The sequence below is a fragment of the Ranitomeya variabilis genome, chromosome 2 (genome assembly GCF_051348905.1).
Source record: "Ranitomeya variabilis isolate aRanVar5 chromosome 2, aRanVar5.hap1, whole genome shotgun sequence".
NCBI classification, from domain to species: Eukaryota; Metazoa; Chordata; class Amphibia; order Anura; family Dendrobatidae; genus Ranitomeya; species Ranitomeya variabilis.
In genome coordinates this window covers 115,042,307-115,061,200 of record NC_135233.1, presented here as the reverse complement: position 1 = coordinate 115,061,200, position 18,894 = coordinate 115,042,307, and the positions used below count along the sequence as shown (strand labels likewise).

The window sequence follows — 18,894 nt, the reverse complement described above, 5'->3', positions numbered from 1 at the left end:
AAAAAAAGCCAGAAAGAAGTGAAAATGTTGGCGCAAATCTACATCAACTCATAGCAGGCATAAACTCTATTTTCTGACTTTGCACCATTTACTAAATTTGGTGCATATCCTTACAACTATCTTTTTCTTTGAGCTGGCTTTAAGGGCATCTGTCAGTAGAATGAACCTACCTAAGCCGTCTATATGTGCATGCAGGTCATAGGAAGCCCAATATATTGATACCTTGATATGTCTAATCTGATGAATGGTTCCTGATAAATCCACATTTTTCAAATATGTAAATCAGCTGAAACAATCTCTGTTCCAGAGTAGGATCTTCCCTAGAGTCTGCTTCTAGAGATCTTTTCAGGTAATTTACATATAAAATAAACATGGATTTCTCAGGAACCATTCATTGGATTGCAGACATCAAAGTATCATTTGATTCATCTTTCTTTGGTATACTTGCCCATATAGTTGGCATAGGAGGGTTGAGCCTACTGCCAGGTGCCCTTTAAGAAACTCCAATCATGAATTGAATTGTACAAGAAACTGGTAACTGGGGGAATGATCCACAAGCATTAGTATAAACTCTAGACAGAAAGACCAGCCAGTCAGGTTAGTGGATGCCTGCTTGTAGTGACTTATAGTATTCAGGTTGAGAAATGATTATGGCCTGAATTAGTGTTACAAAAGTGTCAGTAGGAGGTACAGGCAACACAAGATATGTGGGAGAAAGCATTGATCAAAATCAATTCAAAACTCTAGCCTGATGTCTAGGGAGGTTGGTGTTATAGACGGAGGCGTAGGGTTTAGGTAATTTAGGTAAAGAAGAAGATGGAAGAAATACATCTGTTTCGGAAAAATTAAATGGCTGCAATTGTCCTTTGAAAATGTTATTTTCCCCAAATTATCCTTAATATTTGATACATTTATAATGCAAATTGTAAATAAACTGTACAGTCAGACTAGGTACACTTGTGTCTACGAGAATGTGATTTTTTTTCCAATCAATAAATGTATACATGACTTGTCTTCACATTACTTTAATAGCTAACTGCAAAGCTGTCATCACCTTTAACCAAGGACTGAGGGGTGGCCGAGTGACAGAGCTCAAGAAGACCGTGGATGAAGCCGTCAAGAGCTGTCCGTCAATCAAACATGTCTTTGTTGCTCAGAGGACGGACAACAAAGTCCACATGGGTAATCTTGACATACCTCTGGAAGAAGTACGTCTTACACATGTGTGCCTGTACTGCATAATGTGGCGCACATGCCAAATATTCTATATAGAAGATGTCCTATCATATGTATAAGGGTAGGTGCGCACGGTCAGTAATTGGCAGCGCTTTGGACGCAGCACATGTCCGCTGCGCACAAAGCACAGCCGGTTATTGAACACAGGTGATTCCGCATGTGTTCACTGAATCGTGTGGAATCACCGCGTCCATAATACAGTGTATGGGTGAAATTTATCTTGCAGAGACTCGCATCTCCACAAAATAACTTGACATGCTGCGGTCTGGAACTGGGACATGGGAATTCTTGAAATCCCATCACTATGCTGTAACATCTGGCTGTTGCTGGTTGGACGCTGTGCATGTAGCGTTTACCGACCGTGGGACCGTACCCATACAGGTAGACAGATGGTTCTACATAGGATAAGATGAGAATCTGCCTTCGCAGGACCACTGGCCATTATACTTATTAGATGAAAGTTGTCATGTGGTGTGCATAGGTGCCTCCTGACTTTCTTTCGACAGATGATATTGAGGAATAGAAGGATTGGGTAAATTGGATTTTTCTTTCATGGGAAATAAGCTGCTGCCGAAGGAGTCTGGCAGTTCTACTGTAACAAGGTGGCGCAGGGTGGTAATCGTGGGTGAGTTCACTAGTTGACAGTTAGTGAGCACCCCAACAACTTGCACACGATAGACAGTTCTAGTCCCAGCCCCGAGTCACAGTGGATTACGTCAGATGCTCTCCATGCTGGAACGGTTGCACCACACGTCATACTCTTTAGGGCCCAGCAGTGGCAACTTGTTTAATAGAGGTGAGGTAGAGAAGAAAGGTAACAATTCCTGAACTGTCCCTATTCACAGCAACGGCTGCAGCCTGCAGCAGACAAGGTACTAGCTACCAGTTGGCTTCCAAGAGCAAAAAGTCTCTTGCGAGGCACACACACAGTCCTTGTGCCTGCTGCCCGACAGTCGACTGGCAGCTCTATTCCTTCCAGGGGGTATGGTATGCTCCCAGATGGGGAGGATGTCCTGCCACGGGCAAGCCTGCCTGGGCACTGCTCTGCAGACAGGGACTTCCTATTCCTTTGAGGCTGCTGACCCAGCTCCCTTAATTAACCTCTTACTGTCCCTAAGCTGCAGACATTACATTACACAATGGTAGAACATTAAAACAATACAAACACAGCACACAAATAACAATAATACATCAATGTATAACAGACTGTTAAAGTTCCGCATGGGGGACAACATACAGGGAAGGAGAGAGGGAGCAATCGATGGTCCCCGCCACCTCCTTACACTAGGTTTCTCATCTTTTCCTGTCAAAAAGACATTAATGTTCAGTTGAGCCACATGTTTATGTGTAGGTGAAACTGGTGAGCTAGCGATCAGCTGGAAGTCCAGGCAGGTGTCAATCTCGTGTATATGGTCAGCTTTACTCTGCGCTATTTGATCTTCGACCAGTTTAGTCCACACCAGGTGTACAGTATTATGAAGAATTTACTGATATTTAGAAATCAACTTGGTGTGGGACCTGCAACCTTGTGCTAGAATATGGTGATGACCTCATAATAATAATAATGATTTTATTTCTATAGCGCCAACATATTCCGCACCACTTTACATTTTAGAGGGGACCTGTACAGACAATAAAGGACATTACAGAATAACAATAATCACATAAATCAACAGATACCAAGAGGAATGAGGGCCCTGCTCGCAAGCTTAGGGTACTGTCACACAGTGCCATTTTAATCGCTACGACGGTACGATTCGTGACGTTCCAGCGATATCCATACGATATCGCAGTGTCTGACACACAGCAGCGATCAGGGACCCTGCTGAGAATCGTACGTCGTAGCAGATCGTATGGAACTTTCTTTCGTCGCTTGATCACCCGCTGACATCGCTGGATCGTTGTGTGTGACAGCGATCCAGCGATGTGTTCGCTTGTAACCAGGGTAAACATCGGGTAACTAAGCGCAGGGCTGCGCTTAGTAACCCGATGTTTACCCTGGTTACCAGCGTAAACGTAAAAAAAACAAACAGTACATACTCACATTCCGGTGTCTGTCCTCCGGCATCTCAGCTTCTCTGCACTGTGAGCGCCGGCCAGCCAGAAAGCGAGCACAGCGGTGACGTCTGACGTCACCGCTGTGCTTTCCGGCCGCTGTGCTTACACAGTGCAGAGAAGCTGAGACGCCGGAGGACAGACACCGGAATGTAAGTATGTACTGTTTGGTTTTTTTACGTTTACGCTGGTAACCAGGGTAAACATCGGGTTACTAAGCGCGGCCCTGCGCTTAGTAACCCGATGTTTACCCTGGTTACCCGGGGACTTCGGCATCGCTCCAGCGCCATGATTGCAACGTGTGACCGCAGTCTACGACGCTGGAGCGATAATCATACGACGCTGCGACGTCACGGATCGTGCCGTCGCAGCGATCAAAATGGCACTGTGTGACAGTACCCTTACAATCTATGAGGAAATAGGGGAGACACGAAAGGTGGATGGTTACAATTTCTTGTAATGTACGGTCCAGCCATCAATGTAATAAATTGGGTGTTAGATGATCTGGTCACCAGCCAATATGTGTACACAGAGGACAATTAAAGGGAATCTGTCACCACATTTGACCTTTCTGCACATTTCCTCCAGGCACCATCCACCCCGGACCCTGGAAGAGGTCACTTATTTAAAGTGATAAAAGATGATTTCTCAGCAACAACACAGATGATATGAGACATACAGGGAGGACTATTCTCAGCAGTCTATAGCCTAGATGGCCATATTAATAGTTAAAATTGGTCAAATGAGGTGACAGATTCTCTTTAAGTGCATGTAGGATGTGTGAACAGATGATACAAGGGTCCTGGTTTTGAAGAAAATTTTATATGGGCAAAACAGGGATAGTTAGATAAATATGTTGAGGTGATAGGCCAGTTTAAAGAAATGCATTTTAGGCCACGCTTAAAACTGTGGCTCGCAGGAAGTCTTGGAGACTGGAATAGGAGATTCGGATTATTGTTGATGTTAATCTTAGGTTATTAGCATAATGGAGGGCACGGGTAGAGTAGTAGGCTGAGACGAGGGAGGAAATGTAGGGTGGTGCTGAAGCGTGGAGTGCTTTGTGGGTGAGAGTGTCGATATTGAACTCTTTATCGGATGGGCAACCAGTGCAACGACTGGCACAGGGTAGAGGCATCAGTGTAGCAGTTGGCGAGGAATATGATCCTGGCTGCTGCATTCAGGACGGATTGGGGGGGCAGAGTTTAGTAAGAAGGAGACCGATTAGTACAAAGTTGCAATAGTACAGGCAAGAATAAATTAGAGCAACAGTAAAAGTTTTTGCAGAGTCAAAGGTAAGAAAAGGTCAAATTATAGAAATGTTTGTGAGGTGTAGATGACATGTGCGGGTGAGTGATCGGATGTGGGGAGTGAAGGAAAGATCTGAATCACATATCACCCCAAGACAGCAGGCATGTTGCTGGGTAGTAATGGTAGAACTATGGTAGAGATGGAAATATCGGGCATAGGTAGGTTAGTGGAGGGAAGAATCACTCTTAATACTAAGGCTACGTTCACATTAGCGTTAAGCTAATGTGCGTCGGGTTTGCGTCGGCGACGCAGCGGCGACGCATGCGTCATGCGCCCCCTATACTTAACATGGGGGACGCATGCGGTTTTTTTTGTTGCGTTGTGCAACACATGCGTCTTTTTTGCCGCAAGCGTCGGACCAAGAAAACGCAACAAGTTGCATTTTTCTTGCGTCCGATTTTCGGCAAAAACCGACGCATGCGTCGCAAAACGCAGCGTTTTTGCGTGCGTTTTGACGCGTTTTTGCGTGCGTTGTGCGTTGCGTCGCCGACGCAACGGCGCACAACGCTAGTGTGAACGTAGCCTAAGGTGGCCCCATACACATTAGATGACTTTCAGTCAAACGATGGTTTGGCTGACCGCAATCTCTCCTGACTACTCCATACACAGTAGTGCTTATCTATGATAGAACTAATGCCAGACTCCACTGATGGCGGTTTATCTCTCCAAGAACAAAAGAATGCAAAAAAGAGCAATCTGAAATTGGACAGGCGTTTCCTTATCAGAAGGCCCCAATAAAGATTAGACTGTTGCTGAGCATACTGATATGGGCCAGTTCGGCTGACGTTATTATACTGTGTATATGAACTTAAGATAAAAATAGGCACATAACCTGTGGTAGATATTGGTTTGCTTTGAAGGAGTTGTCAGGACTCCAGTCTTTGTCAGTTTTTGTTTAGAAAGCCTCCACAGTATCTCTTCCAAATTTCCCATACAAGTGAAGGTTCAGCTGAGCTGAGCATTCATGTATTATCAACAGGAAGAAAGGAGAAAGTCGCTGCCAGATGGCATGTGGTGGCTTATCTCCCAGGAGAGCAAAAGGGTTGGGTGTTAAAATTCAATCTGCCTGATCCTTTTCTCCCCTGAAAAATTAGGACTCCCCCATTATATTTCGATGTGTATATGGGCCTTTGGCTGTCACCTGCCTTAACTATTGGCATCACTGAAGGGCATGTGACTGCTGAGGCCAAGGATTGGCTGCAGCGGTCGTGTCCTGGGAGCTTGTAAAAAACAGTGGGAACTGCTGTAGCTTCTATGTTGAATCAGCAAGGAATTAAAGTATTTGCTGCTCTTTCTGTTCTTATTTTTAAGTCGAACAACTTTTTTAATGTTCATAATTTTTTTTGCAGTGTTTTATTACAATATTTGGAGACAATCTTTGTAGAGCCTTTACATAGGAGCTGCTCCTCTCATATGTTTCTGTATATTCTCCAAAAAAATGTGTTGGCTCTTCTTTTTCTAATGAAAATTACCGCTGAGCATTATCATTCCACTACTGTAAAAAGTACTAATAATTATCACTTGCAAATTTGATGAGTTTTATCCAAAGATATAATATGTGATATTTCGGCCTTCTCACCTGACCTTCATCAAACACCAGTCTGCAGATAGATTGATGGTACGTAAGTCGTTATTGGCGCGTGTGGGATTGTGAGATGCTCCTATACCTTCTGATATCTTATCCTACACTCTACTCACTGTTTGAATTGCACATATTTTTAATAATTGATTACTCTAAGGGTACGTTCCCACATTCAGGATCTGCTTCGGTTTTGATGCTACAGAATGTCTGCACCATTTCCGCACCTATTATGCAAATTCAGCAGACACGCATTACATTTTTTACACACGGGATTTTCCTCATTAATGTAAGTCTACAAGGAAAATCTACATGCAAGAGAAATTTACATGCTGTGGATCTGAAAGACGTGCCACATGTCAGTTTCCGCGGGAGATCCGCAGGTGCACATAGATTCTCAGTGGACATGGGATTTCTAGAAATCCCATCCACTATGCTGTAACATCTGCCAGCTGCGTTTTTGATCCTGCATAAATACGCACCGTCAAAACTTGAACTGGGGAACGTACCCAAAAAAATAAACAGTGCAATGTTCTATGTCTACCATGTTATACAACTCCCATTATGTACACTATGTGTACACCACATACTAGAGTACAAATTTCTATCTAAACTATGCTGACTTACATTCTTTACAGCATAAACTACTATTCCCACATAATTACATGTAGAGAAACAGAAGCGATCCCATGTGTAGGCAATAAAAACAATTTTTATTATAAATATAGTAAAAACAACAACAATATAAACAAATCAAAAAGCAAAAGATGCCGTAGGGGACACCACCAATATCAGAATAATGAGACAGCCCACCATGGAAATTAGGACCAAAAAATATGGCTAATTTGAATGCTGAAACAGCACATGCTCATGTATCCAAAGGATAGAAAAACATACAAGAGTATATTGATCCTGATCATAAATATAAACTCTTATTGATATCCTAAACAGCCTTTGATCTACATAAATCAAACCTACATGTCATACTGTCAATGCAACACATAAGCCATTGGGCTTGACCCATTATCTACCACAGCCATGATTCACCCAAAATATAATCAATATAATTCTGTCAGTGCAGGAAGTAAGAGCGTAATAAGGCTAATACCTTCAAAGGGATCCGTGCTGGGATCGGTGCTCGTGGCGTCCCCTCATCCCGACGCGCGTTTCGCCGCCTGCTTCTTCTGTCCCAGCACGGATCCCTTTGTTTTTATTGCCTACACATGGGATCACTTCTGTTTCTCTACATGTAATTATGTGGGAATAGTAGTTTTTGATATTTGAAGTGCCCTACATTAGGACAAATTTGGTATTCATTCTTTACAGCATGTATGTAAATGGCTGGATACAATCCTGTTACTACACCATATGCGCTAAGACTGACATACCGCCATCAGTCCACCTGCAATCTTATGTTTGGTGAAGGTTCTTTCTATCATATTGAAGGGGTTGGACATGACCCTATGCAAGCACCAGAGCCAATATTCTTTATGGGGTACTGTGTTCTATAATGTAACATTTTATCATTCCACTGATCAGTCAGCACTGATTGCACAGCATCAGAGTCAGGGGTGTAACTACAACAGGTGCAGGGGTTGCAATTGCACCCGGGCCCTGGAGCCTAGGGGGCCCTAAAAGTCCCTTTGGCCTATAGAAAAAGACTATTGCTATTAAAGATTTAAAATATTTGGGGGCTCCGTTGGAGCTTTTACATCGGAGCCCATGAGTTTCAAGTTACACCACTGGTCAGAGTGTATAGAGGCAAATTCTATTGGCAAGAGAAATAGTAATAGTTGCCAATTTATTCATAAATTTCCAGGAGTAGCGACGAATCACGTAATATAAAGCCCTAAGAGAAGATGCTCCATAATTCTAATAACAATACCAATGTTTGCTATCACAGTCATGTCAGGAGAGCTGTATTTAGAAGGTGATCTGTGTGCAGCACTCTGATATAGAAAACAAATATATATATATAGATAGATAGATATAGAATGGCCACTTTGTTTAGAGACACCCATCTATAGATTTCATTAGACGTTGAAATCGTTCTGCAGGAATATTGGCCTATGACAGAAGAGTGGCTTCTCAAAGTTGCCACAAAGCAGCTGGAGGTCCTGACATACTTGTGAACTGTCTCATTGTACCTCTTTTAGAGATGCGATAGTCTTTATTGAGCTTTGGAGACTGTGAAGGCTGGGTAATCAAGAAAAACTTTGTCCTGTCTCTACAACCAATTCATAACTATACCTTGTGCCATGGTGCATAATCCATCTGAAAGTGTCCTACTGACATTAGCTTTAATGAAGGGATGACCTTGGTTGGCTCTAATACTTGGGTAAGCCCTATTGTTTAAAAGTCCATCCATAAAGACCCAAGATGACCATGATACCATTGCTTCACTTCATCCTGCCTGTTGATACAAGATAGGAAGCGTTCTTCAATTCTTTCTGCTTGTCCTAATTTCTGACCCTCCTAGCAGCATGGTCCTAACATATTTGGATTCATCTGATGATAAATCTGTAGCCACTGCTCAGTGATCTATTCATTTTTTTTTTTGCTTTTTGGCTACCTGGAGTCTTGTCTTTCTGCTTCCCGACAGCAATCATAATCATACTGATCATCTCCTATCTGTTTTAAAGCAAAATGAGTTGTGCACCCTGACACAATAGTTGGAGCACCAGCAGTTTCGGCTACAATTTATAGGACTGTACACAACCTATTTGTCAGAATGTTTCTTTACATTTTCCACCGGACCCCTTTCAGTGTTGAGTTCTTTACTGTCATAGGACAGTGTTCCTTGGATGGTTTTCTTTGATCACATCATTCTTGATATACTCTTGAAACCGTTGCACTAGAAAGTTGGACAAGATTGGCAATTTTTTTAAATACTTTTCCTGGTTATTCTAGCACCGATGACTATTTCTTGTTCAATGTCCCTCAGATCGATTTATTTTCATATTCTAATATTGATTTTTTGTAAAACAGATTAATGAAAACTTGCTCACTGTAAATGGAGGTCACTTGTATAATTTTCAAAGAAGAAAGTTCCAATCATGATTGGAACCAAGTCACAGTTTTTTTGGTTCTTTATATAAAAAAGGTTTTCCACTTTCTAGAACTTAGACTCCAAAAACTCTGAAATACTTAAACCAACAAATGGCAGGTACACCCCCCCGTCAGGTCCAGTGTTGGCTCCCTGACGCTGGTCAGGTTTTGGTGCTTTGGCTTCACCAGTGATGTGACTTTGACAGCTCACATCACCGTTGTTGCCAATCACTGAGCTTGGCTACTCGTGTCGTCTACCTAAGCACAACTGCTGAGCTCAATGATCGGCTACAACGTTGATGCACTGTATCGACGTGAAGTCAAAACAATGAGACCTGAGAAGGGGCAAGGGAAAAAGTTCTGGACTCGGGGATGGGTGAGTAACTGCTGTGTTGGTTATTTTAAGTATTTTGGAGCTTTTGATGTCCACCTTTTGGAAAGTGGAACACCCCTTTAATGCACCAAGTTTGCAACTTTTTCTGCCATCACAGATCTCATTTTGTACATGTTTTGGCAGGAAATGGCCAAAACAGAACCAGTGTGCCCTCCAGAAAGTATGGACAGTGAAGATATGTTATTTATGCTGTATACGTCTGGCAGCACCGGGAAGCCAAAGGGAATTGTGCACACACAGGCTGGTTATTTGCTGTATGCTTCCCTGACGCACAAGGTAAGTGTTTGACGGCGATGTGGCTTTGTTTTTAATTCTGTAATATCACACCCAGTTTATTATCACTAATAGCTGTTTTCCTGCTAGTACGTCTTTGACTACAAACAAGGGGATGTGTTTGGATGTGTTGCTGACATTGGCTGGATTACTGGGCATAGCTATGTCGTCTATGGACCACTCTGCAATGGAGCCACCACCGTCCTGTTCGAGAGCACTCCAATATATCCAGATCCAGGTGAAGAGATGAGGTTTATGAGCGTATTTCCTTCTGTTATTGAAATGACTTTTTATTAGTTTAGGTAAACGTGTTATCTGCAGTGATTAGTGCCTCCAATAGCAACATAAGATAATGTGGCCATATGTAAGCTGCAAGATAAGCAGTATATTCATTTATACAAGTGGCAAAGAGGAAGGATCATTTCCAGATGTCCTACAGACATTTAGTTCTGGTGGCAATTATTTTGCTATGAATTGATGTGATCTTTTTATAGCGATAGTTACTAGTTACATAACAAACTCAGCACGTGTGGCCATCTAAAAAGGCTGTTTTATCCCGTATAGGAGTAAAAGGCTAATGTTTCTTCTTGATTAGAAAGCTGGAATAGGAAATCATATAGGCCACGTGTGTGCTCCATGGGAAAGAATATGCAAATTAGTTCTCTATCAGACGAAAGAAAGATGTTGTATAAGTGTCATCTATTGAAGGTAGCTACCCTGTAAGCCACTGTCCAACCTGTAGTGAGCCTTGAAATATGACTAAGGATATAAGCAAAACCAGAATCCCCTCCAAATGAAAGCGACACCAATATTCAGATGGTTCTTGCTACTCATCAGCTGCGTTCTGGGAGAAAAGGTATGCAAATGAGCTCTCCTACACAGGAAAGAAATCTGCTCTCTAGTGCCACCTTTAGGTAGCTACCCTATAAATTAGTGGTACCGAGCCTGCAGATGTAAATCTATGTCTTTTAGAGAACACTCTGGTTTGATTTCTATTCTTAGTCATGTAGCAATGCTTATTAAACAGAACCTGACCGGTCCTCCATGCCCTGTGCATATAGGCAGAAACATGCCGTCACATGCAGCAGGTGGGGAAGAGCTGCCTCCTGAGACCTTCCTGTCTGACTAGTCAATAGCATGGCTTGGTCCCCGGAGGCTATTTGGAGTATATTTTTCTCTGAAACACCCCAGCATTTCAGAGCCAAACATACCTGGCTGTGATCGTGGAGCCGGTGTCTTATACATTCAGCCTATGGATTGGGTGGCATATACCAGGTTCTCATTAAGTCAAGCAATCTTCTTACAGGGGTTGTCCAACAGTAAAAATTTTTTTTAGCCATAGACTGTTTGAAAATAACAAATGGAAGCATACTCACTTTTCTAGCCCCTGTAGATCCAGGGCAGGCTGCTCTGGAGTGCTGCACCGACTCTGGAAACGGTGTCTGATCCATTGAGAATTCACTTCTGGTGCAACCTATGATCGGCTGCAGAGGTCTTTATCAGCACCCAATTATACCAGGGAGCTGGTATAATTCTGCTTATCTGACTAGGATATGCCATATCATTCTGATCAGTGATGGGTTTTGAAGAGACCGAGGCCCCATTGACAGCCATAATCTAGTGTGTTGTTTCACATAAAATACTAAATCCCCTTATTATTTCCACTTGCTCTTCAGTTTAAGCCCCCCTGCTCCCTACGGGTTGGATGTAAAAACAATGCCTGGTGGTAATTTACCCATGTTACTTGCTACGACCGTTAAGTACAGGTGCACACAGCACAACCTCCTGCATCTAAGCATTAAACTATGGTTCAGCACAATTTCTAATAAATCACAAAGGTGTTGAATAGGGTGGAGGAACTCTCTGCAAATACAAACCTCATCAAACCATTTTTTTCAAGACACATTGACTTTGCAGAATTTACGAGATTGCATAGCTGCCATTTTAGTGATGTTGTTGAGTCGTAAAATTTTTAAAAGAATATTCTCGTGATTTTGATTGGGTGTTCATCACAGAATTAGTTTGGCAGGTACGTAGGTGACATTCAGACAGAAGCTCTTGTGACTTTTATTACTGTATAATGTGCTTTAAGCATGACATTTACAAGTGAGCTGAAATGTTCTGCCATGGACTGTAACATGCGGATGATTGAGATTACGTTTCCTATAAAGGTTGCTGCTAATGTTCCTTAGGTCGCTATTGGGAGACAGTGGAAAGGTTGAGGATTAATCAGTTTTATGGCGCACCAACTGCAATACGCCTCCTGCTCAAATATGGAGATGAATGGGTGAAGAAATACGATAGGTCATCTTTGAAAATGCTGGGTTCAGGTAGGAGATGAGGACCAGTCTAATGCCTATATTTGTGCATGTTGTAAGATTCATTATAAATGGGTTGTCCCAAAACCCCCCCACAAAAATCAGTTTTCTGCAAGAAAACCCCTCGATTCACGAGAAATGAGATCTCAAAGTCTTCTTTTGGAATAAAGCATTGGTGAGCATGTGCGACCACTACTCCACTAACTGTATGTTACTTAGTGGTCGCACATGCTCACTACCACTCCATTCCCATAGGGAACTTTAGTTGTCTTTAGTTCTCTTGATTGGTGGAGCCCCCCTGCAATCACAAACCCCTTAATGGTTTAATAAACTTGACAACACTTGTTTCTGGGTAAGAAGTTAAGAGAAATGTGAAATACCTCTAGTTGGAAAAACAAAAACAGCAACATTTTTAAGATGCAACATTTTTCATACCATAATGGAGGTGAAACGTAAAGAGTACCTGTGGTTTCCCTTTACATGTAAGAAAGCAAGGGGCAGCCACAGATTGCTGAATTTACCAATTAACATCTATTAAAAAATTGCTGCAAAATTTGGATTCTAAGTTACAGATTGTAGAATCGCTGCTTGCAGATCAGGACCCAGGAATAAAATGTCACACATTTTATTACAAATATGACATGAACACCATACAAAAGGTTATACCACAAAAGTGGTGCCGAGATGTGTACTGTGTAATGGCTGTGTTTGACCTTACAGGAACATGGTCTGATCATACCACATCTCCTGGGCAAGGGAGGAAGTATAAGTGATTATACAGATAACATAGCAGTGGCTTGCACCAACTGCTTTCTGTGAGGTAAAACATTTCCCAGCCTATTTTATCATTGGAATTAGTTATTTTGCCGGGCCTCCAGTTCCCAGTGCTCATCATAAATCAAGTTAGTGAGGTAGGAACTCTGTCTGCCACTGATCTCACATGTCATTGACTTGACATATGATGAGCTGAGTGTGCTGGAGACACAGTAGAAACACTTGCTCCTGTGACAAAACAGACAGGGAAATATGTTATCTCACAGAAAGAATCAGCTTCGATCTCCTGTCTATATACTCTATTTTGTTTCCTCACCTGGCCATGAGCTAACCATGTTCCTAATGGTCAGACACAGCCATTACACAGTACATAGCAGGAGGACATATATAAGATTATCTCAACGCATGGACATTTTTTAACATATCAAATTGTGGAACCTATTGTTATTCCAAGATTTACTGATCTACTGACAGCTTAACAGAAACCCAAAGGAACCCATTATAGTCAGTGAGGTCAGTCTGGTGATCCTTTTCCTGCATGTATTACATTTTTCTGTTTCTATATTGGAACAGAAAAAGCAGAATTTATATCACAGGTAGGAACCCAGCCTACCATAGTTCATTCTTGACCTTGTACTTTTTTACTTCTGTATGTTTGACACTATACACAAATAAAGGTTACTTACATGATAAACTATAATATATACTGTAGATTATGCCGGATGTCTTTTTTATGAAGGTCACAAAGAACAACATAAGTTTCCTTCATTATTTCTATCTTTAACATTGATGGAACGACGTAGTAGAACAGCCAATAAAAAGTATTCTTTTTATGAGTCACAGTATGCCTTCTATGTGTCTCATAACATTTTAAAATTTTCAGGTTGTAAAAATCACAAAAGAAACAAAATGAAGCTTTTGGTTAAATATTGCACATTCACGAGACAGCAGAACATCAGGAATTCACAGGCAGGTTAATCGAGTTTAGTAGTTGGTAGTATTATATGTCACACTTAACAAGGGACAGAAATTCCTGCTGTCATTCTCAAAACACTAGAGAAACAAACACATTACTGGGACCTGGTTGACTCCTGAGATATTGTCACATGCTTTGGAAAAAGTTGCCCTGTCTGAACTTGTTTCTCCTTGTCCCGCTCCACTAGGTCACTGCCATTAATCCAAACAGCTCAATAAATGGTAGCAGCTTTGGCTTCATTAACCTTCTTCTATCATTTCAGTGGGTGAGCCAATAAATCATGAAGCTTGGGAATGGTTTTACAATGTGGTCGGGGATGGAAGGTGCGATCTTGTGGACACGTGGTGGCAAACAGGTAAATCATTCTGATAAGTGAGACTATCTACAAAACTCACATGAAGACTGTGAAAGCAGATATGAAATATATGTAAAATGGAACATTGAAACATGCCAATATCAGCCCATAAACGCACAGTAACGAGGGCTGGTCGAGTATGGCCAAGACTATCAGCTTGCATACTGTTCCACAGGCTGACAAATACTGATGGGAACACAATGATTGTTAATATGATCGTTCAGTCCCCATATAGCATCTTGTTATCTGCAGCACATCTTCTGTTTACATAGGACGATGAGCTGCCGATAACACAGGGGAACATGTGCTGCGGTAACATAGGAGAAGATGTGCTGCTGATACCGATGATTTTTATGCTAGAATGAAAGATCTGATGCCATGATGAAGGAACATTTTGCTTTTTTGTTCGGTGATCATCATTATGTTTATGCAGGCCAATAGTAGGTAAATAGCGTTTTTATGAATGCTTCTTCACAATTGACCAGCCTAACTGCATAATAATACTGGTCATAATGGAGTCCTATTAGTGCCTTTTTTTTTTCGCTGGCCCAAAGTAATCTCTTAATGCTGCTATATGCGGCATATGTGCCTTTTGAACATCAGATATTTAAAATTGTATCTTTTATTACTTCTTGAATTTGTCTTGCAATAGTAGAACTTCTTGTTCAGACTCAGTCCAGATTATTAAGATGTCATAGATGTAACGGTTATATAGCTCCGCAGTCCACCGTTTGTACTGGAATTATTTTTTCATCCATCATTTGGAAAAATTGAAACAAACAGAATTGTGAATCTTTTCACCATTGCACCTTTACACCTGCTCCTCGGCTGAAGCTGCCATCTTTGACCATCCTCCCACTTGGCTATTGGCTACCCTAGGTTAGTTTTCTTATTCTCTAGCTCTAAGTGCAAGAGGACCCATGCTTGTGGTCAACTTTGCTTCTTTCAGCCAAGGCCTTGAATATAAACTGAACGTTGCTGCAGTTAGTTCTCCAAATATAAATGTCTGTGATTTATCTCAATAATTACCGTAAATCACTACACAACAGTTTAGATACATGAAATAAGAAAAAAAGGAAAGCAGCACAGCAAAATGTATCCCACTAATGTAAGCGTAGGGTTGAACAGATATGTGCTGGGGTATTCTAATAGAATGGACCAACTGCCATCTGCAGCACAATGGCTCAGTGGTTAGCTGTGTTGCTTTTCAGGCTCAGTGGTTATAAATGTATCCTACCAATGTAAGCATAGAATTGCACAGATATGTGGTGGGGTGTTCTAGTCGAATGGACCTTCTGCCATCTGCAGCACGGAGGCTCATACTGATAGGGAATTTAGACTGTGAGCCCTAATGGGAACATTGATGACAATATCTGTAAAGCGCTATGGAATATGATAGCGCTATATAAGTCAGCATAAAAAAGAAAAAAACAGCTTCTTTCGTCTTCTAGACTGCATGTAAATAATTCATTCAGGATTATTGTTGGGGCGCGAGGGACAAACCACAAAGGACATTGACGTAATGGTGAATGATTTGCTAAGGAAAAGTTTTATGATGATCCCTTCATTCTTGAAAAATGAGTGTTGGACAACACGGGGCCCTTAGACGCTTTTTGATTTTGCTTTGTCTTTTGCAGCATCTGTTTCCCTTTTGCTTCGAGAAAGCTACTGGCAGCCAATGGAGGCCAAAAGAGTGTTGGCTGCTTATATGTCCATATATCTTATTTTTTACTGTATGAAATAGGACAGTTGGCTGAGCTACTCCTAACAGAATTATCCATCAACAAAGTGTACTGTGCGGTGTCATATTATTATTTTGTTTTACAGTGGGAGTCTCTGCATTAAAGATTGTGTTATAATGTTATACTCTGACTTCTGCAGGAGATATACATAGGCGAAACTGTAAAACGCAGTGTGTAAGCAGCCTTAAATGGGCCTGTGTCTGTACTGACTCTAATGCTATAGCATCACCCTGTAGATAATTAACATGCCCAAGCCCCATATAGAATAATCTTGTTACTTTATCGCTGGTCTGTAAAGTTCACATGCCTACTCAAATATCTTCTCAAGTACAGGAATTTTCCACTACAAAGTATTCTTTCCATATGGCTAAAATTTTAACGCAGCATCTATTATCATATGTTTTTTTAGATGCAACCTTCTATTAAGATTTTACATAGAGTGCACATAGAATTTTTTATTGCAGAGACAATTGTTTTTAATATCTTTCGTTTTTCAAATAATTCTTCTGGATATTTTCTATGCTTCTTGCAAACATCTCTTAACCTCATCAGGCCATGGCCATTTTCCCTTTTTTTTCATTGTTTCCTCCCCTTCTTCCAAGAGCCACATTTTTTATTTTTCTGTCAGTACAGCCATATGAGGGCTTGTTTTTTTGACGAGTTATACTTTTGATGGCATCAATGATTTTACCATATAGTATACTGGTGGAAAAGGGGAATAAATTCCAAGTGCATTGAAAATGCAAAAAAAGTGCAAGTGTGAGATTGACACCAGGATTTAACTAGTTTACAGCCGCAGGTGGAGCTCCGATCACTTAAGGCCATTCCCCTTCTAGTAGCCAGCTCTTGATCATCCGGATTGCAGGGTCATCATCTTGGGACTGTGCCTGTGACGCTAGTCACAACCCACGGCCAGGCCGAGAGTCAACGAAGTCAGACATTCTGGGGTGAATACCAAAAGAGAACGTAGTAAACCAAGGGAAAATATGAAGTTGTAAGTCAGGTTACATGCCAGAGTCAAAATACCACAGAAATAACAGATAAGCAAAGGGGCAATAGCAAACGGGTAGTCAGAACATAGTCCAAAGGTCAGCAGCAGAATATCAGATGCAAATGGACAATAACAAACGGTAGTCAGAATACGGTCCAAAGGTCAGCAGCAGATGATCAGAATTTACTGCACAGGGAACAGGTGAACACATCAGAGAGCACAAGCTTAGAACAAGCTTTTGACTGGTAGTGATCTGGGCCAGACAGCCCACCAAAATAGCAGGGCAATTACCAAGAACAGGGAGCACCTGTGGAAATCTGTGCACCTCCCAATCACATAGGTTAACCGAGCTGTCAATCAAAGTACTGACAGCTCAGCACGCCCCAGCACAGGATAGGATGACAGAGCTGTCCATCACAGAATCCCATACACACTGAGCAGGTGAATCTTGACAGCGCATATTCGGCCTTTGTCCTGCTGAGCAACACCATCTGGCCTGCTGTTACTCTATTAATCTTGGCTACTGAGGCTTCACTCTACGTAAGTCTGTTATCTCCATCTCTTCTTCATCATCCACCTCTCTGGAGGAAATAGAAAGGCTGACTCGAGACAAAACGTCAGCATTTGCATTCTCTTTGCTGGAATGGTACTTCATGAAGTAATTAAACTTCGCCATTCGGGTGACCCACCTATTTCTGGACCCCCTAGTTTGCACTTTGCAGAAGAGTCAATGGATTATTGTCAGTCCAGACCAAGACCTGTGCTCCAATGAGGTATTTCGCGAACTTCTCAGTCATGGCCCAGATGAGCGCCAACAACTTCAGTTTAAGGAACTGTTCGGAGTTTCTCATTCTTACACTATTACTTTTTCCTGTCTCCCCTGCTCCTAGGTCAGCACTGCTCCCAATCTGTGAAGAATTCCATCTTATATAGAATGAATGGACAGTCATATTGAGCATATGCCAACACCGGGGCATTGGTCAAGACTTCTTTCAGCTGATCCAGGGCTCATTGTTGCGAGGGTTCCCAGGCAATGGGACGATTCTTTAGACTTTTTGCGGTTCTTTTCAGTAACTTGTGAAGAGGCTCAGCTATCTTAGCGAAGTTCGAAATGAAACATGGATCATATCCTGTTAGTCCCAGGAAGACTAGGAGCTCTTGAAGAGTGCAGGGCGGTGGCTAGTTTATTACAGCATCCACTTTACTTCCTGCCAGGCTGACTCAACACTAAGGCACCACGTGCCCTAGATATTCAATTTCTGTCTGAAACAAATTACACTTTTGACGCTTCAACTTCAGACCATGGGCTGTAGATGGGTCAGCACTTCTCGTAGTCTTTGGAGATGTTGCTCAAAGGTGGCTGCATGAACGATGATGTCATCCAGGTAGATCAAGATTGATTCAAAATTCAGCTTTCCTAAACAGTGCTCCATTAACCGTTGAAATGCTCTAGGTGCACTGGTGAGTCTGAAAGGCATTCGAATAAACTCATACAGGCCCATTGGTAAAATGAAAGCTATCTTGGGCTTATCTCTTTCAGCCACTGGAACTTGCTAGTAGCCACTTGCCACATCTAAGGTGGAGAAATATTTGGCCTGTCGAAGTACTGTCAGGGACTTTTCCACTCTAGGTAAACCGTAAGCATCTCGTACGGTGACACTATTTCAACTTGTGATGGTCTACACAGACTCTCAAGCTTCCTTCCTTCTTTCAGATGATCATCATCGGTGCTGCCCATGGACTCTGACTCTTCCGTACTACTCCACTACTCAGCATCTGTGATGGCATGGCTTTTACTTCCTGTTACAGGATAGGTGAAATTTGTCAATATCGCTCACAGATCGG

At 41.9% G+C, this 18,894-nt stretch overlaps 1 protein-coding gene across 1 annotated transcript in view; it reads left to right on the top strand.

Moving 5' to 3' along the window:
- ACSS1 (acyl-CoA synthetase short chain family member 1) overlaps positions 1 to 18,894 on the top strand; it is a 131,731-nt gene that overhangs the window by 50,028 nt on the left and 62,809 nt on the right. Inside the window, exons 4-8 of the mRNA XM_077282848.1 lie at positions 1,033 to 1,208; positions 9,744 to 9,896; positions 9,984 to 10,131; positions 12,086 to 12,223; positions 14,224 to 14,316. Coding sequence (XP_077138963.1) covers positions 1,033 to 1,208; positions 9,744 to 9,896; positions 9,984 to 10,131; positions 12,086 to 12,223; positions 14,224 to 14,316 — 708 coding nt within the window. The remainder of the gene's footprint in view (positions 1 to 1,032; positions 1,209 to 9,743; positions 9,897 to 9,983; positions 10,132 to 12,085; positions 12,224 to 14,223; positions 14,317 to 18,894) is intronic.